The sequence below is a fragment of the Aspergillus tubingensis genome (genome assembly GCF_013340325.1).
Source record: "Aspergillus tubingensis WU-2223L DNA, scaffold_2, whole genome shotgun sequence".
Lineage (NCBI taxonomy): Eukaryota > Fungi > Ascomycota > Eurotiomycetes > Eurotiales > Aspergillaceae > Aspergillus > Aspergillus tubingensis.
The window spans coordinates 227,955-249,054 of record NW_023336276.1 but is presented as its reverse complement, the minus strand read 5'-3'; the positions used below and the strand labels follow the sequence as shown (position 1 = coordinate 249,054).

Here is a 21,100-nt window from a genome sequence, read left to right as displayed (position 1 = left end):
AACATGGTTTGTAGTAAACTCTCAGTAAGTGAGAAGCTGAGAGAATCAACTCTAGCAGCAGTTACAATTGGAATAAAATGCCGAGATTGCTACGTCAGCTGCATATGATGTGTGACATGGGTAATGGTGTGAGCATGTCGGAGCTGGATGGCACAACAGTCTAGACCTTCACCCTCAGCATAGAGACTTGAGAGTAACATGTTTGCCTAGGTATAGACACCCTAGAAAGGGTCCCTCACAACATGTTCGGCCAGCCTGATTTGTAAAGTTCATCGCATTCCAGCCCGGCCCGATTATAATGTAAGGGGTAATAAGCCGGTAGCCTCACACCTGGCCGTGAGTACTTCTACAGCAAAAGGTCGTCTGAGCTTTGTCTCATTCTCATCTAGGGGATTTCGGTATCATGGTGCTCAAAATATCACGCGCCACGCGATTGACGGTGGTAGTTGTCATCTCCTCGGCATTCTTTGTGGCTGAGATCTCAGGTTGGCTCCCCTCTATCCCACTGCAGATTGCTCCATTGCAAGCCTGGCTGATGCGACCGTACGGTAGTTGGTTTTTACACACATTCCCTTGCTTTGGTGGCCGATGCTTTTCATTATGTATGTGTGGCTCATTGTTGCAAAGCGGTCACTTATGAATCTAGTTGAACGACCTGGTCGGGTTTGTTGTCGCGCTCGTTGCTCTCAAGGTAGTCCACGGCACGGTCAAGAAAGGTGCAGCAGGTACTGAGTTCACTCCAGGTATCAGAAGCAGATGAATCGCCGAAAGCCCTATCTTTTGGCTGGCAACGAGCCCAGTTGCTGGGCGCCTTCTTCAATGGCGTCCTACTCTTCGCGCTTGGGATTAGCATTTTCCTACAGTCCATTGAGCGATTCATCACGCTCCAGCGTTGGTGCTCCGTCCTCCTATCAAATTCATCCGGTTAATGTGCAACAGGTGTTGAGAATCCTAAGCTCATGTTCATCATGGGAGCCATCGGACTGACCCTGAATCTTATCAGCGCCACGTTTCTCCATGGTAATTCCGGCTTCAACAGCTAATGAGGCGGCCTCGGTAACTGTTTTACAGAGCATCACCATCATGATCATGGACATGAACCTAGTTCAGTGGCTTTGGAAGAGCTTCCGGTGTCGACAACAGATGACATTACAGAACTGGAACGACCAGGAAGTCCGAACGTTAGTACTTGAGCAGGAATAAGAGCATTCAGCTGGTTGACTTCTACTCTGTAGCACGATAACCATAAACATCTTTCGCATGGGCCTCGGACAGCCTCTCACGGACATGACCTAGGAATGCTGGGGGTCTTGACCCATGTTATAGGCGATGCGGCCAACAACCTTGGGGTGATGGCAGCGGCCTTGGTCATATGGTTCACTCACTATGGAGGGCGATTCTATGCGGATCCGGGCACAAGTATGGGAATAGCCATAATGATCATGCTGTCTTCAATTCCACTAGGTATGTCCTTTCATATTGTTTGATCCATGGATGCTGAACCCAATAACAGTGCGGCGATGTGGAATCATTCTGCTAGAAAGTGCACCTAATGGAGTCGACCTTGAGGATGTGAAGCATGATATAGAGAAGGTAGGCCACAACGAGGCTACACTCATCGAGTAAATTCTCACAGTTGGGGGTTTGGCAGATTCCTGGTGTCCTATCGGTCCACGAGCTACACATCTGGCGCCTAAACCAGCACAAGGCGCTCGCATCGGTTCATGTGATGGTATCCGATTGCTCAGTGCCGAGTTTCCTAAAATTGAGTAAGACCATCAACGAATGTTTCCACGCATACGGGATCCATTCTACCACGATTCAGCCAGAGATGGCCCATCCGGAGACGATCGCAGTAGGACAGCCGACAGTGGAAACAGAACGGGTTTCACAGATTGAAATGTCGGAGAAGTGTCAGGTGATATGTGGAACATTATGTGAAGAATTGACGTGCTGTGGGTAGAAGACATATGGAATTTGGATAAAGGGATGATAAGAAAGTACAGGTATAATCGAGCAGAGGAGAAGGGAAAGATGAAAATAAAGATGAAGATGGCGAATGTCACGGGGAGGCCGGGTCATCTGACCTGGCTGTTACTAGTTAATTTGTTAATATCCCATCGCTGAATGCTTCTCTTCCTTTCTCCGCTTCAACCATATCCCCTCGAATGATTGTTGATATTCTTCGTGGTTGATCCGAGCCCCATTGATGAGATGTGAAGTCCATCTCTCGCCCCCAACTAGTATGCGGAACATATTCCGCCTGGTCGTTTAAACCTTCGGCTGTGCTTCTCTGTGCCCACCTGTGATCCTAGCAGATCTTCCCCGGTACTGACTACCAATGATTAATAGTGTAATAACTCCAGATAGGCAAGGTCGGCACAAGAACTCCATTCAGCGTTCATTTGCTAATTGCCGATAGACGCCATGGCCCTTGATAGGCAAGTGCTCGCGACCAGATAGATAAGAGGATCTCCACCCGAGGCATATCTCCTCCCTGGAGCTAGGAGCTGCAGCGCAGCTGGGTGCATACAGCCTATTGATCGTGATTGGACTGCATTCCGATTCCGAGATGTAGACCTGTTCCAACTCCTCATTTGCCTTGTCATGGAAACCATTAGTGCTTTTGTCTGCCGGTATTAAACTGTGCACACTCCCCACCTTTCCCATGCTGGTCACATCTCCTCTGTCACCCAATTCTGAACCTAGTGCCCGCAAGCATCTTACACTATGTCACTCTCATGGGAGCTCCAGGCACAAAAGGCCAAGGACATTCTCCAACAGTCAATCCCCAAACAATGGCTCATCCCCGCACATAAGCTACCCTCGGCCGACCTGAAAAATGTGGAGGACTTTCCCCGCAAAAGCGGCCTTCTCTCGGCGAGAGAGCTTGGTATAACCGACATGTCTGCCGCTACCCTCGTGCAGAACATGGGGGCAGGAAAGCTCACGGCAGAGGAGGTGGTCGTGGCTTTCCTCAAGCGAGCCGTATTGGGCCATCAGCTGGTAATGCTTAACTATATCTTGTCCAGGTTTCTGTGTAACTAATACTTCTTGTCAGCTCAACTTTGCTACAGAGTTCCTAACCGACCGAGCAATAGGGCGAGCCAAGGAACTAGATGAGTATTACAGGCGAACCGGAAAGCTAGTTGGGCCTTTGGTGGGACATCCTTATCAGCGGTACCGTACAATCCAGAAACTGATAACTCGCAGCACGGTGTCCCGATAAGCGTCAAAGAGCATGTTGGAGTCAAGGGCCGTACGTGTAATGCCGGCTATGTAGCCTGGTATGACTTTTCTCTTCTTCAGATACACTATCAAGCCCAGAAACTAATATCACTAGGGTGGACGACATTGCAACAGAAGACGCCCTCATACTACAATGTCTCGAAAAGGCAGGCGCCGTCTTCCACGTACGAACCAACCAGCCACAATCTCTCATGGTACAGCTACATTCCTACCTTGCAGACAAGGACTTTGCCTAGCTAATCAACACATAAAGCACCTCTGCTGCAGCAATAACCTCACCGGAACGACGCTAAACCCTTACAACCGCACGCTCAGTGCCGGTGGTTCCTCAGGTGGTGAAGGCGCTTCGACCGGCTTCAAATGCGCTCCCCTAGGTATCGGCACAGACATTGGAGGCTCAATCCGATGCCCCGCTGCATTCTGTGGCTCCTATGGATTCCGTCCAACAGCCCTTCGCAACCCATTATCAGGTGCAAAGGCACCCAAGGAAGGCCACGAATCCATCCGCGGCGTAATCGGACCTCTCGCCAGCCAGAGCGTGGAAGACATGGACATCTTCCAGCAGGCCATCCTCGACCAAGAGCCATGGGATATCGAGACGTCCTTAGTCCCCGTCCCATGGAAAAGAGCCAAACCCACCAAAACAATGACCGTAGCCATCATGTGGGACGATGGGTAAGCCAGCCAACAGCCACACCAACGCATACAGTACCCTAACAAACACCAGCGTCGTCCGCCCTCACCCCCCAATAACCCGGGCCCTCAAGCACGCCAAATCCAAGCTCCAAGCCGCCGGCATCAAAGTCATCGACTGGGAACCATACAAGCACAAGCACGGCTGGGACATCATCGTACGTCACACCCCAACCCCATCTAACATACCTCCTCCAAACTAACCACAACCCCCCACCCCCAGTCGGCAATGTACTTCCCCGACGGCGCCCTCAGCCAGCGCAAACTCATCGCCCAAACAGGCGAACCAATCCTCCCCTTAACAGCCTGGGCCTTCGACTACAGCAGTCCCACCCCCCTAACTATGGCCGAATCCTGGACCCTCAATGTCCAGCGCGACGTATACAGAGACGAATACCACGCGCTGATGAAATCCCGAGGCGTGGACTTCATCCTCTGTCCCGTATACGCGGGCGTCGCTTCTGTTCTCGGTGAATCCCACTACTGGAACTACACCGCGGTGTGGAACATTCTCGACCAGCCGGCCGTGGTATTCCCATCTGGGTTGAGCGTGGACGCGCAGCTGGATCAATTGACCGCCGAGCACAAGACATATAAACCCCGAGATGAGGTTGATCAGCGCGAATGGAGTAAGTATACCGGTCCGGAACGGTACGAAGGTGCGCCTATTGCGTTGCAGTTGGTTGGAAAGCATTTCAAGGATGAGGAGACTCTGGCTGCTGGTGCGTTGGTCGATGGGATCTTGAAAGGAGGAGCAGAGCAGAGTACTACTACTAGATCAATGCTCTGAGTTAAGCTACGCTGAGTGAGAGACACATACATATAAGTTGAAGTGAAATCTGATATCATTCATAAATTGACCGATCATTTACAATCCATTATATCCATCAATCATAACGAAACATAAATACATACATGAAAATCCCAATCATCCATCATCAATAAGGTCGTAAGGAAATGAGAAAAAAAAAAAAAAAAAGAAAGAAAGAAAACCAAACAATTCTATCTCACCACCAGCAAGGAAGCCAGAGCTGGAATCCATGAGATAGAATATAGAGGGGTATACCGAGAGATAAAATAGATCATCACTTCCTCCAAAACATAGCCTTACCCGCCACTCTCTTCGCAGACCACTTTGCCTCAGCGAATTTGTCCTTGAAACTGACTCCGCCACCATACTTCAGCGCAGTACTACTCCTCCCACCGCTCGAGCCCGAAACATGGCTCATATTCGCCAGATTACCCGCATCGAACTTGGTCTTCCCTTCTACTATCTTCTGCACGACAAGCAAGATCGCATACGTAGTAGATCCAATGACACGAATAAGGGCCAACACTACCACGGACCACAGGATGATGGCGAGGTAGACGTTCGTACCGCCTGCGTCGGGACCGTAGACTTCGGAGATGGCCATGGCCAGGACGACGTTGGCTACCATCCAGATGGAGACCATGTATGTGCGGACGGCGCGGTAGTAGTCTTCTTGCATTTGGCTCTCGGTGACGGGGGTCTCGGGGACTTCGACGCGGTCGCGGAGGTTGCGGAGCGCGGCGTCGTAGCCGCTGTCAATGTCGAGTTGTTCGGAGGGCATTTCGATTTGGACTGTGGTACCGTTGATGACGCGCGCCGCTCCCAGATCCATGTTCAGGACGTTGTCACCTTTTGTTCCCCAGGAGACATCGTGCGTGTTGCAGAAGGCGTAGACTTGGAGGGTGCAGATGTAGCTGGGTAACATGATGAAGTAGGCTGCTGAGGAGGTGAACATGTGCCAGGGGTCGAGGTAGAGAAAGGAGGCGTAGAAGTATAAGCCCACTGTTGACAAGAGGGACATGACGATGTTGACAAAGAGGCCATCGCTCACTTCGAGATCGGTATCAACGCCCGTTCGTGCTAGAATTTCGATCACCACTAGGTACATGGTGCAGAAGATCGTGTAGAACATGATGATTGAGTAGACGATGATGCCGGACAAGTATAGCTTTTTGGCACTGCAAGGGTTGAGGTTAGCTAGCTATTCATGAACTGTCCTGGTATGGATTACTCACCCTTGCGGTCGATTACCCATAGAAATGATGAACTGCAGACACATGACCAGAATACAGGCGTATCTCAAAATCACGAATATGTATTTGCCGATATGGTGACCAAACGGATCGATTTTGTCGTCGGTAAGTGAGCCAGCGATGAAGTAGAATACCAGGTAGAAGTTTGCCTAGAGGTGGGTTGAATGTTAGCGAGGTTTTCTCGGATAGCTGGGTATCATAAGACATACCAAGCCAAAGTACGTGAAGATCAACTGCATGAATTGATAGGCACCCTCGATCTGGAGGAGAATCTTCCGAGGTAGCGAGTGGTCCGTTTTCCAAAGTTGCTTGCCATTGACGATAGAGTACACGGCCGCGAAGAATGCACCGTTCAGCCAACGTCTTCTCTGTGAGATGAACTCGGGAATAGAGTCTAGCAAGGTTGTTAGCGGGATTACATCGATCGCTCGTCTTCAAGTCTTACCTGGCACGTCGGTTTCACCAACAGCACTCTTCACGAACTTCAAGACCCAGCGCTCTTCCCTCTTGGCTACCAACTCCCAGCAGAGAATACGATCTTCTGCCAGGTACATGTTGGCAGTGAACACATCTGCATCTTGTCCGTGTAGTGTTTCTCCCTTAAAGTACTGGTTCAGAGGGCCGTTACCCTCCGCGTCGTTTTGCAGTGCGAAGAACCGATACGCACTGAGCGCTCCGGGAAGCACAGTAATGTATCCGAAGACAGATTCCAGCGGCTTGTCCAAAATGTTGGACATCTTATATTCGAAGTTCTGACTGGCAACCAGTGGGTTCAGAAGACCCAGCATACCCTTGCCTTTACCAGCCTTAATTTCACCAGCCGCTCCAGCGACGTTTGAGTTCTGGTCGAACGCTTTCCAGAGGTGGTAGAGTGCGGTAGGCGCAGGCTTGGTACCCACATCCAGCAGGATGCAAATGTTCGGCTGTAGTGCTCGGCCAAAAGCATTGAAGAACCAACGGTGTGAGTTCAACTTCTTCTTGTTGTGCTCCTTCAAACAGAAGAGCACCTGGCACGGCATAATGCCCTTCTCAGCACCCTTAAACTTCAAATCGGGATCGAGCGACACTTGCGTCGTGTATTCGTAGACGTGTGCGTTGACCTGCTTCTGGTTGACGACGTTCTTGGCGATACCTTCCTGGTAGACACCCAAAGCCGCCAAAGCATTGAGGGTCCGTGGATGCACCTTCTTACGACCGTCGGCAATGATGCAAACCACAATCTTCTTCCAACCATCCTTACCCCAAGTACGGGACTTGGATCGCGAGCAGAGATGGGTAATATTCTGCATCACACCATGCATAGTCCGAGTGAAGCCAATCTCATCCTCGTTATACATCGTGATACAAATCAACAACTCAGTTTCACGCATAGTGCTGCCAATCTGTTGTCGCAACTTGTAGCCTCGCTGCGTGAAGTCATCGGGGTCACAGGTAACCGCAGTGTACCGCATATGGGTGAATTCTCGGTCATCCCGACGAGGCAAGAAAGAGTGCAAGATAGTTGGGATCTTGCACTCCAAGATCAGTTCACCGTTGATCAATTGGACTTCCTTCGTGGACATCTGGGCCTCGCGAACACCTCGGCGGCTCTGCTTTTCGGGGGCCGGACCATAATGTATGTTCGGGTCAACCATCTCATCTGTTTCTTCCATTTCTTCGTCCAAGTCAACTTTCGACATGGCATCCTTCTCATCTGTAATAATCGTAGACTCGCTCATAAAAGATTGCATGCTGGCTCTGTTGTCGGCTCTAGGGTCAATCGTCCGCCCACCACCACCGAACACATCATCGTCGCCCGCGTCATTGATCGGGATGTTCGCATCGTGTCCACCAGGGGCGGAGAAAAGTGGTGCTGGAGGCAACGGACGGCGAGGGCTTCCCCCATATCTTGAACTGGGGGTGCCTGGTCGTGGACTACCATTGAGATCTGCACGTTCATATTGCGAGCTTGCGACCGAGGGGGGAGCTGGAGGTCTAGCCCAGTTCCCGACACGGTTAGGCGACCAAGGCCGTGTGGGAGAGCCCGGACGAGAGGTATAGTGTGGGACATCTACCGTTGATGCTGCTGGCGGGGGGATGGTTGGTACATTTCCCAGACTCGATACAGGCCGGGAAGGAGACTCGGTTGGCTCATAGGGATAGTATCGCTGGCGTTCACTTCTGCGGTTGTTTTGAGCACGCGAGTTAGCAGACCGCTTCATAACCATCATTTCGTATATCATATTGAAAGTAGTTGTGCCGGATGTCCATAGACATCCCAGATATACGCAAAAAAGCGGAGACAGTGTTGGCCAGGAAAATCACGGCATGCAAACTGACTGAGTATTTCTCAGTCACCAGACTTGAGCTTTCCCCAGACAGCGGTTTTAACAGCATTGACCATGTCAACAAGGGGAGAGATGGTATGGAGCTCCACGCCGGAGGGCAGATACCAAACAAGGTCATCGGAATGCCAGAAGCCATAGCTTAGTGTGATTTAGGGGAATGGAAAAAAGAAAGGCTACTACTTACTCTCCGTCATCGACAAAAGGATCCCCATAGTGGTACTCTGAGCTAACTCCCGTGTCGGCACTCAAATCACTTTCTACAATTGTGCTGGTGGGCAGCAATCGCATAGTAGCTCCATGCGCACGGGATGCTGCCGGAGGAGAATCATGTTCGGTGTAGTATGGGTCTCCGTACGTATCATATGCCGGCGGCTCCTCTTCCTGGTTATGGGCCGGCACATACATCCGTGATGAGTTGTTCATGTTTATCTGCTCTTAACTCAATCGCGCATAGTATCCGATGATCAAACGTAGTGGTGGCACAAAACGATTTCTCAGGTATCTGTGTGGTTACGGCCCCAGCGGTTACGATGACCTCAACTCAAGGGACGTAGATAGTAGTGGTCTATGGATTCCTAAAGGTAATGGGTTCCACGGTTAGCACATCTGCATTGCCCAGACAATTCCAGATCCGGGGTGATGGGGAATGCCACTTACTATCCACAGGGGGCAGTTGGTTGTCTGGTAGTACCAGTAAACAAACCAAAGTATGTCAGAGATCTAGAGGAATGTATCGGGGCAACCAAGCGATTGGATAATGGTTTGAAGAAGTCGAGTAGAACCTCGGATGCGAAAGTCGAGCTTCCTTATAAACAAAGGTTGTGATCCAATCCACACCACAAACGCACACACAGAGCGTCAAATACTGAAGGATGGCAGGTTGATAGAGTCAAACAGATCCGATCAGTTCCGCCCCAGGCACTTCTTAAGAAAATCACCTTGGATACGGGCGCCTAAACTGCCGTCGTAATCAGACTGCGCTGACGAACAGCAGCGCCTGGAGAGCGTGGATATCACCAGGGCAACGGAAGCTTGGAGGAGCGAGCGGGGCGACCATCCTTGCAGCTGAGAGACATCGCATGGATCGAGTGATCGTGCTAGGAGAGATGAGGACTCCCATTCTGAATGATCATTGGCTCTGTTTGTCATGGTGGGTGTCTGGTTCCTGGCGATGTTCCGGATATTCAGTTCTGGTCCTTACTTCCACTTTCTGGCCATTTCCTCGTGTGGTTTCCACGGCTGAGATCCCGCCCGCTTCCTCAGGCACCACCACCATCACCCCCTCGCCAACTGCATTTTCTACTATCGAACCGTGGAGCTTGGCTTTGATTTGCGGTCCGTGCGGGTTCAAGGAGCGCTGCACGGTCTTGGGACGCAATATAATTCTTTGATCACAGTCCATGTTTAGTGCAGATTTACAATTAGCAGCGATATATAACCCCATCTGCTGTGGAGAACCCTGTTGTAAACAACAGTCCAGCCCATCCCAACTTTCGCGTACCCGGATATGATGTATTTATCATTAGCTGTGGCTCACTTGTAGCTTGATCATGATGATAAATATAGAATGCTGATGATCAGAGTAGAGACAAATCATTTTCCCAACCACACTAATAATGTGTCCATCGAATTCACAAGATCATCGTCGCCATAATACATCACAATTTTATAGTCCATCGTCCACTTTCTGTAATTAAATAAAACAAACATAAATCCTCCAGTCTTACAGCAGTAAATTAGTTGCAGCACTATCCGAGCACAACAAATTATTGATGGACAACCCCCCACTAAGACCCGAAAAGAGACTTTGAATACAGATCAACTGACTCACTATTCAGTGAAATCTTGTGTTCTCAAAGTCACCTACTTTCTGACAAGCGCGTAAGATGGCGTTTGATCACTTCACACTTAGGCAGTTTGTGCTGGCTGGGTCGAATCGTTGAGCAACGGCTCCCTCTCGCGATCGGTCACCGGCGCCGGCTGTCCAGCCCTACGGAAGAAGATGTTGCGCCCAGAGTACTTCGTCAAGGAGATATAGAGAGACTCGGCGAAGAAGACGGCAAAGATAACAATGGCAAAGATCCACTGCAGGGAGATGATCTTGACGCCGAACTGCTTGACGGCCAATGCTGCAGAGTTGTGTTAGCGCTGCGACGGCACTTCTCTCAGAAAACCTTGTGCTGATACATACCCAGCGTCAAGAGACTCAGACTGTAACCCAGAATGTCATCCTGGGTAGACAGGATGTGTGTGGAACCCAATGCGAATAGCACCCAGATGAACACATTAGCAACGATCCTCGCTGGCAGGCTGTTGCTGTTCACGGCAACGGCTCCGTTCCAGAAGAGCGTGATCAGAGTCCAGGCATAAGGCGCTGCGACGGCGGCAAAATGCGCAAGAGGTGGCAGTGTACGATGCCGCCAGTAGGTCGTCTTTTGGTTCAGGAAGTGCGCGATCAGGATAATCTCTGATCCCCAGAAATGGCTGCGAGTCCACAGAAGAATCCAGGCAAAGATGAACAGATTGTTCAGGATGAAGTGTGACCCTACATTGGCGGCGGCGGTGGCCGTCACCGCGTCATTGGAGAAAAGATGGTAGACAAAGCCGATTTGAGACAGGAGCGTTATGATCCTAAATAGCAGGTCGTAAGAATAGGTTGGTAAACATAGAGCATTGTAGGTAGCTCTATTATTGAAGCAGCCGTATGAAAAATGACGGATATAGTTACCAGTAAACACCAGAAATAACCGTGCTCAAGCTAAACGGAGTAATGTGCTTGTTGGCTTGCTTCCAGATGGTATGGCCGTGCTTGACATCGGGGGCATGGGAGGAGTAGTAGATGCCGACGACCACGACGAGCAGCCACGACAAGGGAACGAGGACGCGATAGGTTCCAAGTGAGAACCGGTCGTGAGACTCTCGCCTAGCGAATGGATTATCTAGAACAGTTCACGGTCAGTCACAACGGTGTATTGCAGGCGAGAGTGTCTTATGAATCAAGGGGGAGGAACTCACAGGTTGACATAGCGACTGCTATGGATTAAGAGGTAGAGATGGTTAGGGTAATGGGCGAAGGAGACCTAGAATCAAGAAGAGCGAACTCTGATCCCGACCGGGGGAGAGGGGATGGACATCCGGTTATATTGCGTAGCGCAGCAAAGGTGAAGGACTTGCAGCGACGAAGCAGAAGTAGGAGAAGTACTTTAGTTGAAGGAGACTGGAGCATGTCATTGGAAGGAAGACGGCAGCTCCCCCGCATTGCCTGATCTCCTGACAGCCTTTCGCGTCTCTCACTGGCCAGTCTCCCAGCCATCACGGGACTGCCGTGCTTCCGGATGTCGTGTTGGGTAGTATTACTCGTCTCTCAGATGTTCTTCTTTGCTTAGCTCATTGCTTGAAGCTGGTCTAACTACGGTATGTGGGGGCCTCTTCCCTGGTTCAGCACAATGAGGTGACGACTAGTATCTATGACATCATCCTAGAAGGTATCGATCTCTATCCAACATCCAAAGACGTGATAAAACGCTAACAGTGGTACACATGCAAACAAAACGCATTATAGAGACACTGCATGCTCCTGCCCTCCTTCCGTCATCGCCATCTCGTCATTAATGGTCCTCTCATGTCATTGATCGCCGTCCCCACGTTGTCGATCAGTGCACGGTCCTGTTGGCGCCTGCAGCCGAGGGTCTCTTCCGCCAGTGATCAGACAAAGTGCAGCAAGAGTACCCTTTTCAAATGCATGTCCGCGCAAATACGGCTGGGTGTGTAGATTGTCTTGTGGCAGCATAACCAGTAATCCTGGCCCTCATGCACGAACCGTCCTGTCAATACACTTGGGAGCTGCAGAGCGAGGGCATACTAGTCTGTAGCCTTTCTCTTTCATCAAACACTAGGTGATGCAATAAACTAGTGGCTCCGAAGGAAAAGCAAAAACCGTAAGCGAGGACTGTTGAGACAGCTCGTCCGCCAACCCAGACCCCGGATTAACCGTTTGTCTTACATGATCTGTTTCACTGCCTCCACGAGCCGGCTGTGGATGGACGAAGGTGCAACGATCATCCCGTAACAACCAGACAGGGTTCTGCCCAAGCTGCAGTCGACTGGATTACCCGCCAGATCGCTAACTGTACAACCGAGTTCTTCGGCAATCAACATGCCGCCTGAATGATCCCAAATCTTCGACCGATAAGAAGGGTTACGCGGAATTTTTATCATAACATTACAGCCCCCAACTGCGATGGCGATGTATCGCAGCTGCGCGGCCCAGAGATCTGTCGAGGCCGGCCAAGGTGCACCCAAATGTGATGCAAGGCGGGCATGCATGTTCCTGTCGGATGATGTTGCTGACACGCAATCCACAAAATCGAGATCTTTAGGATCCGTTATCTGCGTCTTTGGCTCGATCTTGCGTGAGGGGAGGAGAGAGCCCGTTCCCATTTGCCGAATAAATGCGCCTTGTCCGGCGACAGCGAATACCTGATGCCCGTAGCCATCTCGGTCAACGATGTTTTCATGTAGGCGACCCGTCTCTAGGTTCATATTCGGACAGCCCAAAACGCCAACCTTCTGGTAGCCGTTTTCCACCAGTGACAGACAAACAGCGTACTGCTGACCCTGAATAAAGGTTGCTGTGCCGTCGACGGGATCCAGAACCCAGGCACGGCTCTGCTTGCTACAGTTGCCTTGAGCACCAAGGTCAATCAAATCAAGCATTTCCTCCTTGCTGCTCGGGGCGTAGAGCAGCGCATCGCTTTCCTCGTCCGACAGGCGGGTAGAGGAGACCAGCTCCCAAGTCCTGTCAAGGAGAGCAGGATCGGATCGAAGCGCATCTGAGCTCTCTTCGCCGACAAACTCATCATCGGGGAACGCACGGTGAATGGCAGCGATGATCAATGCCTGTGCAGCAAAATCAGCAATTGTCACTGGGGTGGCGTCATTCTTGTCGAAAGACCCCTTGTCCACAGCTTCCAATAGCTTTTTCGTCAGGAGCGTGGCTCTCTGGACTGTGAGACAGGCGATCTGAAGTTCCTTTGCGTAGGGGTTGGTGGATCCCATGGTAGCCGTATGTACCGTACCACTCGATAAGAATTTGAGTTTTCAGATGGGTATCTAGCCAGGATCCTTTACGCTGAGATCTCTGGGATGCAGTTCGCCTCAATTAAGCGTTCTTTCAGTCGTCTCAAAATCAACGATACTTGGGGATTCGGAGAAGATGTTGCAACGTCTTCCGAGATCACACACCGACTAATATCGGATCCAAGGTCTGATGGTGGGGTCTTCCTTGGAGGGGCACCGCTGGTGACGTAGGCGATAGATAGGAGCGACCGGTGAAGTTTTGCCAATTCAGTCAAAGCAAAGATATGTAAAAATTAGATAGTCTAAAGAGCGAAATTTCTCGTGTCAGGATCTGTTCTGAAGGGGCAAAAGTAGTGGTAACAAGGAGGAAACAAAAGCAGGAATGACTCGAACATGAAGCCAGTGGAAGTGATCGCCCCGGCGGAGTGACCGTCTTTCTGTTTCAGGCTAGTGTGACTTAATCGAGTATAGTCGGATCTCCTTCGTTTATCTTATCGGGCCATTCTGCAGACTATCATCACGCCACCCATAAGAGTCACCGGTATTTTGTTTGTTCGGAGCTAATGTATGAGTTTCTTGCCGGTACAAAGTAGGGTTTTAATGATAGAAAGTCCAGTCGTAGGCCCATGTTTGGAGCATCAAAACCAATCTTATTAATCTGTAATATATAGGCAACGTTCCTTGCAGACACTTGGCCTCATGCATCTATTCCAGTACAAGATGGAGTATTGGTTTGCTCTGTAACCTCATTCAATGCCATAATCAGATCCGACATAAGAAACCTGGACATGGATAAGTCTCACTGCTTAGCCAGAATTATCTGCTCGGTCCAGTAACAATGTAAACTCATGAAGGACATTAGAATGGAGCAAAAGCCAGCTCGTAAGCGAAGCCAAGGGTCAACCTCGCATGCTCCAGCATATGATCGAAGCTTAGATACCGGATGCTGTCATCAGTCGTGTGGATCCTCTTGTTACTGTTCTCCATCTCGGACTCCGTCGCCATAGCTGCGGGATAGCCATATTTGCTTGCGGATGTGTGGTCCGAGCAGGCGTAGCCACATCTAGTTTCGATGTAGCCGATACCACAATACTTTGACAGAAATCGTTAGTCACATGTTTCAACAGAAGAGAAGCGGGAGAGAACTTACCTCAGTTGTGACATCTTTGAGGAATTGTGTCAGTCCCTCATCAACGTAGTCGACCATAATCCCGATGGCTTCTTGACGACCGGCGTCCAGAGCTCCCTGAGTATAGCCAGTCATATCCTGTTGAAGCATCGCCTTGATGTCTCGCTTATCCCTCTTGTATTGAGAGAAGATGGCCTGCGAACCAAGCATCCCACCTTCCTCTGCCGAGTACCAGTGGAATTCGATTGTGTTGGAAGCGTTGCCCCGAACAATGGCGTCTGACTGCAGCAGACCACGCAAAGCTTCGAGAATAGTCACGGTTCCACTTCCGTCATCATCAGCACCAGGTGCCGCTAGGATAGAGGGAAGGAACAGATTGATGCTGTCCTGATGGGCACCCAGGACGACAGTTTTGTTGGTCTGGCCTGGGATGCGAGCAATGATACTGAATTGGCCCCATGAGTGAGCAAACTGCTCCACAGTCGCGCCGTACTTTGCTGCACCTGACTGCTCAATGACATCGGAAACTCTACTATATAGCCACTTTGCAGACTCAATACCAGTGGACGACCTATAGTAGCGAGTGTGAAAGGAGGTGAACTTGTTGAGATTTTGCTCCATGTTATCCTTCGAGAGACCCCGCAGAAGGGGGACCACCTTCTCTGCATGCTTCATCGTGGACGGATAGTGAACATAGCTACCGGCATGCAATGTCGGGTAGAACCCGGTGTTTCGCTCTTCAGTAATATCGATGAAGTTCACGCCATCCTATGGAGCATCCAACGAGATATTAGTAAGATGTGCTATCGTGACAATAACGAAACGAGAAATGTTGCTATACCAGTTTCAGGTCCCACTTCTCTTCCTCAGTCACCCATCTCGTCTGATAGGGAGCCAGCTCGATCAAGAACTTCTCCTGATGGTGATGGGTTGGGGGATCTTGAGGGGTTATCAGCGGTTCTTGCTGCGGTACCACGGCAGCCAACCCCGTCGAAGCCGTTGCACCGAGTGCGAGAGCTATTGAGAGCTTCATGTTGTCTACGATAAGCTACCAGCTCAATAGATTGATGGAGAGAGAAGATAAGGATATAAGATGATGATCAATAATGATGATAGGAAATCAAATAGTACAGTTGCTGCTGATGAACCTCTGCACTGTCAAGTTAATGAGTTGTCCAAGGCTGACCCGCCCGAATACCTGTCGGCAATTGATAAGGCTCCAAGGGTCACAGAAGGCCGAGGACTGAGCTGGGCAGAAGAGGAGGACTGCTTTGCAATATTAACTTAACCGGAGGACTGCTCCGATAAGATTCGGGATGATGCTAGACAGACACGGAGAGGTCGAATTGGATGCAGCCGAACATGCAACCTAAGAGCTGAGAACCCCCCTTTGAGACCGTTGCGTCAGAGGTGCGCGCGCGGCTTAAATAAGGAACACGCGCTGGTCGCACAACTCATCACTCCTCGACCGCCAAGGATGCCTGTGAGACTCCGATCCGACTCTCTGCTATCCCGCACTATTGATAGATGGTCTGACTTGACTTGTAGCCGTTGACTCTTAAATGGTTCCTGGACCAATATCAAGGCAAACTAGCCGCCCCTGGCAGCGGGTCCGTTTACCATCCAACCTGGAAGCACCTGTACTATACTCTATTGCACTAACTTATACACAATATGGTGAAAAGGGGCTTAGCATGTCCACTGAGACAATATCAAGGCAGACACTGCTTTTGTCCCATAAGCCGACCCTTGTAGCATGCCATGCTAATGTAGGGTCCCGTTGTGCGACCGTCACGAGTCTGTGTGCCTGAGCCCGGATCATTGCTGGCTGCCGCGAATCGTGGGGTTGATACCTGAGGCACCAAGCTCCTTCTGATGAGAGGCTCTCTATCTTACAAGCATTGATAACCACCACTGGTGACTTTAATGTCTTAGGAATTTACAACTACCGTTGGTAGGTTCCCAGTTATCTGAGGCTACTAGTAGTTCCTGCTCAATATTCGATCTGATCGAAAGTAAACAAGGTCGCCAAACGAGCAGACATATCGTTCACCGAAAGGGCTTTGAGTCTAATGAGGGGCGTGTGTCCGAGAGCCATTATACGGGTGTATTATTAGGGTCTTTCGCACGTTGCTGCTTTGGAGAGCGATTTACTGAGGTGTTCCACATCGCCTTGTCATAAAGCACATACACAGGCCTGGGTGAGGGATAGTATGTGAATGATAAGGATGACAATCCGAGGGTCCCATTTCCAAGGTTCAAGGGTTGTTACATCACCGCCACGGGTGATGCGGATAGTCGCCTGTCGCGTGAAGCACACGGCTCGCGAATCAGGGCGCCACTAGCAGTCACGATGACTCACAGAAGGTTCCTGTCTCAGATCCCATTCAGGCAGGTAGGGCTAGGGTAAGCGTCAAGGGCATCCAATGACCAGCCATTCGAGATTCTCGTGCCCCAGTGGGAGTCAACTGGTGGATCCGAGGCCGGAATTCTCAGCGCTTACCGTATTGTACCGACTGGGCTCGACCGCCGAACGCGACCGGACTGCAGGCGGCGGTTATCTCCTCTTATCTGAGAGCAGGGCTTCCCTTCGTCCAACCCCCCTCCTCCCCCGATTCTTGTCGCTCTTCTCCAGAAGTCAGTCACTGCCTTAGTGGTCCCTCCCTGGAGTACTACTTGATACCATCGCCTCAGGCTGCGACACCCTTTCTGTGCTTAACCGCCCCCGTCATCCCGGTTCTCCTGTCCCATAGGCCTATCCGTTATCGACACCCGTCCGAACCGCGTTGCGCTCTCACCATGGCCATTCATCCGAATTTCCCATCTGAAACGAATCCGAGAGGATCTCTCTCGCCGCAGCAGGCTCGCGCCATCTCCGCTTGGACTGAACAGGCAGCTGCATCCTTGGAGAGTCTGACTCTCTCGGAGTCAGTACCGATCGCCGATTCGAATGTGGTCTTTTCCCAGTCCACTCCTACGCGCGCAGGCGTGCGCGGCACCACAGTCTCGTTATCAATCCCCTTAGACGACCCAGTACCGACAGTGGGAAGCCCTTCCGCGCCTAAGGTCAAGGTCCTAGGCCAGTCAACCAAGGAGACCCAGGTGGCGTCGGTGAACTTCCGGCGCCGCGAGCCGCTTCGCCGTGATAGCCTCAAGAGGCGCGAAGCCTTGTTGAAGGGAAAGGATGGTAGTCGTCGCAGACAGCGTTGGGAGAATGGTATGTCTTGACATATCGGAATCACGCCACTGGCTGGGCTTCCGCGCTTCTCCTAGGCCGGGCATGCCTTGGTCTTTGCACTCGATAGATGCTGACAGGATGTGCTTCTTGCAAAGATCGTCTTCTGAACAATCCGTGGGCTGAGCCACCTTCTTCCAAGGATTGGGATATCCAAGCCACCCACACTCGTCACGACCCTATGCCTTACTACCTTGCACCTCTCTGGGACAACCACTATGCGCGTTTGGACCATAGGTCATCCCAGCAGATGGAGGCCCGGACCGAGAAGCATCGTGTTCCTAAGGAGTTGCGACAGAGACTAAAGCATGCACGTGCGGCACGTGGTATACTTCAGGATATTGAAGAAGACATCAGACAATTCATCCAACGATGGAACGAGAAGCAAGGTTTACTGAAGCAGGAGGGTCTGGCAGATGCCCCACAGTCATCCGACAGTGAATCCGAAGACGAGATCGTGTTTGTGGGTCGAAACGGCCTGATGCATGACTCGCCTCAGAGAAGAGCACGACTGCAAAAGATGCGTGAGGCAATGAGTGCTCATCATGAGCATGATGGACAGAAGATGGTGTTTGAGAGCCTGGTCGACGACCGGGCAGCTGGATTCGGGTAAGTGTAGAATCATCTATCCAGAGCGTCGATCCATACTTACCGTATGTTCTCACCTTCAGTCGCTGGCTCGTCCATTCCATCGCGTCATATTACGGCTTGCACACTTGGTCTGTCACCGTCGGGGAACCTGCCCGCCGCGAGGCTTACGTTGGCTTCTACCCGCCAGCCCCAGGCAGTCGAGCAGGACCCGTATCCTCACCGGCTGGGTCAAAGGCTTGCCGTCAGGAAGCGATGATTCAGCCCGGAGACGAACTGCCTCAACCGCTGTGGTTGCAGGTGTGAGTCGTTGGTCGAAATGACCTCGAACTTCTGACAAATGCAGGTCAACTTTCACAACTTTGCAGTTCTACAGAGCTTCGATGCGTTTGATTCACGGTGTATGTTTCGGGACTGATTTGAATATTTATCTCTTGTAATATTGGCGTCGGTGGGATGTCTACTTACTGCCTGCGGGGATATAGATCCTGTATATAAGGTAGGATAGACCAAGACCTACAATTGATTTGGGCACATAGGGAAGGTGGCGACCCGCATGGATTTGTAGAGTAAGTATCTTCATGACGCGATCATCTTCACACATTATTCTATCCACTGTAGATCTCTTATCTATAATCAATCTCTCCTATGCCCGCACCCAGCTACAGAATCATAGCCCCTCCCCCCAACCCAAATTCTCCAATGCTGTCTACATTTGTAAACCATAAAGCAGCTGGATCTCTATATCAAAAATTCCCAAAATTATTAGATATAGAAGGGTGAGATTCCCACCTACCAGAACATGTTTGATGCATAGTTCACTTATACTACGTATCATCGAGCTGGATGATGAACCCTCTGTGATCTTGAAAGAGCGAAGTACGAAGAAACCGAAGTTGCAAAGGTGAAGTAAAGAGTTCCATTTTGTTTCTTGTTTCAACTTTCAACTCACTGGCCGTACGATATCAGTACTACGTATGGCAATTTGGTATGTTTCAGTTTTATGAAGAGGGCAGTGAGCAATTGATATATATATATATATACTTACTAGAACTACTACGACTAGTCGCTAGCTGCCAAGGAGAATACAAGCGTACTGTCAATTGAACGGACGTATATATCCTACCGAGACTGGATTCTGGGAGTATATTTACTAATTGTATGTCGATATGTGGTAGTAGGCTGAGAAGACTCAATTCCAGCTTCGATGGGATTTATGAAGACACTAGTTAGTAGCCTAGGGCATTGATGGAGTCTTTAATCCCCCTTTTCAAGCTCCTATTATGTGGTATGCATAGTGCATAGTGATATATAGATACTAAACTTTCTGAAATTTGATAGTATACGTGTTTACAAATCTTATCTGTTTCATGATGCAGGTTGATTTATTCAAAAAGGGCATGGAAGAAATGGAATTTCAATGCTATTGATATGATGTCAATCGTTAGTACAATTGCTGGAATAAAATGCATTCGGTAGATTCTCATCAGGCAGACATGTTATGTTGATGATGTCTCCGGGTGTGACTGTGACGTATTGGTATGTACCAGCCAAGTCAATACTTAGTAGATAGCCCCTCCTCCTTCTCCATCTTTCCCGCCTTTGACATACCAGCGCTGATTCATGGATTGATGGATTGGCCAAGGCAGAAAGCGAATTGCAATTGTCAGTGTCAGTGCCAGTGGCATTGTTGGAATCTTGTACCACCGTCAGCCGTCAGCTTACATGTTGATCTACGATACCGGTTTTAGGTCGGTCCGATAGTTCCGGTTCTAGATGGTCTAAATGATGCTGCTATGCAGCGGGCTGTCACTAAGAGAAGAAGGGTATGGCATGGTTGCTGTTGACAGCGTGGATATTGCGTAGGGAGAGAGGATACGGGAGTGATTGAACACAACAATCAGGGTGACGTATTATGCAAACACAGTATTCTACTAGTACTTCTTGTGTTGGTTCTGCAACAGCAGATCACTTCAGACCTCGGGTGCATGTATGGTGCAAGGGACTGGGTATCATCTATCTGCTATCTAGTACTACGGAGTAGTAGTAATGTGAATTGCTGTTCACTTACCTGATTAGGAAGTATCCGATGGATGCTTAATTTAGTAGTAGACTGACTGACTGCACTGATGCCTTGGTGTCGCTATCTCCCGTGCGCACAGTGAATTGATTGGCGAGAAACGGGAGAAAGATGATCATAATTTCAGGTGTCCATTTAAGCGACTGTGGAATGTCAAACCATCTCCGATTTTTCCTATGGAGAAGGGAGAGCGAGAAGAGAGGAAATAGAGGCATCCATAGACAAGCGAGGCAAGGGCACTGACCGCGCCCCACTTGGGAAGCCCCATCGTTGTGGGGGTCGTCAAGGAGAGAAACCGGAATAGGGTTCGTGTTTGAGTTTTTGGGTGGGAAAAAGACAACACAGAAGCCCCCCAAGCCCGGAATCCATCTCCCCACGTCTTCGCCTCCAAAAGTCGCCTCTTCTCACATGTAATTCCCCGGTGATCTGTATATCTGAGGTGTCGCACCACCTTTACCCTCAACTTCGCTGGTTATGTGGCGAGATTGATCGAAATGCCTGAAGGGGAAGACAGAGAGTGAGCATGGGCGATTATTCATTCGGTCCGATCCGAAGAGGCGACCCCAGTCGGTTCCATGGTACCGTTTCCCACCGTTGGGTCACTAAGTACTGTATAGTCAGGCATCGATCTGATAGATGTTGTGGACTTGACTTGA

The 21,100-nt window shown here is 50.2% G+C and overlaps 7 protein-coding genes across 7 annotated transcripts; 3 read left to right on the top strand and 4 right to left on the bottom strand.

Annotated features, from left to right (window-relative positions):
- Positions 1-403: 403 nt before the first annotated feature.
- Positions 404-2,438, top strand: AtWU_00637 (putative di-, tri-valent inorganic cation transporter; the record flags this gene model as incomplete). Its single annotated transcript, XM_035495752.1, has 11 exons — positions 404-485; positions 553-602; positions 647-691; positions 744-891; positions 940-1,020; positions 1,072-1,181; positions 1,236-1,464; positions 1,514-1,593; positions 1,652-1,918; positions 2,371-2,375; positions 2,423-2,438. 11 exons carry the CDS (start codon positions 404-406, stop codon positions 2,436-2,438), a joined length of 1,113 nt encoding a protein of 370 aa, XP_035351645.1.
- Positions 2,439-2,730: 292 nt separating this feature from the next.
- AtWU_00636 (fatty-acid amide hydrolase) lies at positions 2,731-4,732 on the top strand (the record flags this gene model as incomplete). The annotated part of the gene is made up of 7 exons (XM_035495751.1): positions 2,731-3,006; positions 3,062-3,160; positions 3,214-3,287; positions 3,344-3,443; positions 3,503-3,924; positions 3,977-4,100; positions 4,166-4,732. 7 exons carry the CDS (start codon positions 2,731-2,733, stop codon positions 4,730-4,732), a joined length of 1,662 nt encoding a protein of 553 aa, XP_035351644.1.
- Positions 4,733-5,027: 295 nt separating this feature from the next.
- On the bottom strand, positions 5,028-8,756 carry chsB (chitin synthase class II; the record flags this gene model as incomplete). The annotated part of the gene is made up of 5 exons (XM_035495750.1): positions 5,028-5,931; positions 5,989-6,155; positions 6,216-6,400; positions 6,452-8,166; positions 8,518-8,756. The coding sequence occupies 5 exons, from the start codon at positions 8,754-8,756 to the stop codon at positions 5,028-5,030; spliced, it is 3,210 nt and encodes a 1,069-aa protein (XP_035351643.1).
- Positions 8,757-10,241: 1,485 nt separating this feature from the next.
- On the bottom strand, positions 10,242-11,358 carry AtWU_00634 (DUF1774 domain-containing protein; the record flags this gene model as incomplete). The annotated part of the gene is made up of 4 exons (XM_035495749.1): positions 10,242-10,462; positions 10,525-10,964; positions 11,062-11,272; positions 11,349-11,358. 4 exons carry the CDS (start codon positions 11,356-11,358, stop codon positions 10,242-10,244), a joined length of 882 nt encoding a protein of 293 aa, XP_035351642.1.
- Positions 11,359-12,332: 974 nt separating this feature from the next.
- AtWU_00633 (inositol monophosphatase family protein) lies at positions 12,333-13,391 on the bottom strand (the record flags this gene model as incomplete). The annotated part of the gene is made up of 1 exon (XM_035495748.1): positions 12,333-13,391. The coding sequence occupies one exon, from the start codon at positions 13,389-13,391 to the stop codon at positions 12,333-12,335; it is 1,059 nt and encodes a 352-aa protein (XP_035351641.1).
- An 879-nt stretch (positions 13,392-14,270) lies between these two features.
- On the bottom strand, positions 14,271-15,574 carry lap1 (putative aminopeptidase; the record flags this gene model as incomplete). Its single annotated transcript, XM_035495747.1, has 3 exons — positions 14,271-14,504; positions 14,563-15,309; positions 15,383-15,574. 3 exons carry the CDS (start codon positions 15,572-15,574, stop codon positions 14,271-14,273), a joined length of 1,173 nt encoding a protein of 390 aa, XP_035351640.1.
- A 1,766-nt stretch (positions 15,575-17,340) lies between these two features.
- Positions 17,341-18,670, top strand: AtWU_00631 (uncharacterized protein; the record flags this gene model as incomplete). Its single annotated transcript, XM_035495746.1, has 3 exons — positions 17,341-17,758; positions 17,875-18,385; positions 18,448-18,670. The coding sequence occupies 3 exons, from the start codon at positions 17,341-17,343 to the stop codon at positions 18,668-18,670; spliced, it is 1,152 nt and encodes a 383-aa protein (XP_035351639.1).
- Between the last annotated feature and the right edge of the window lie 2,430 nt (positions 18,671-21,100).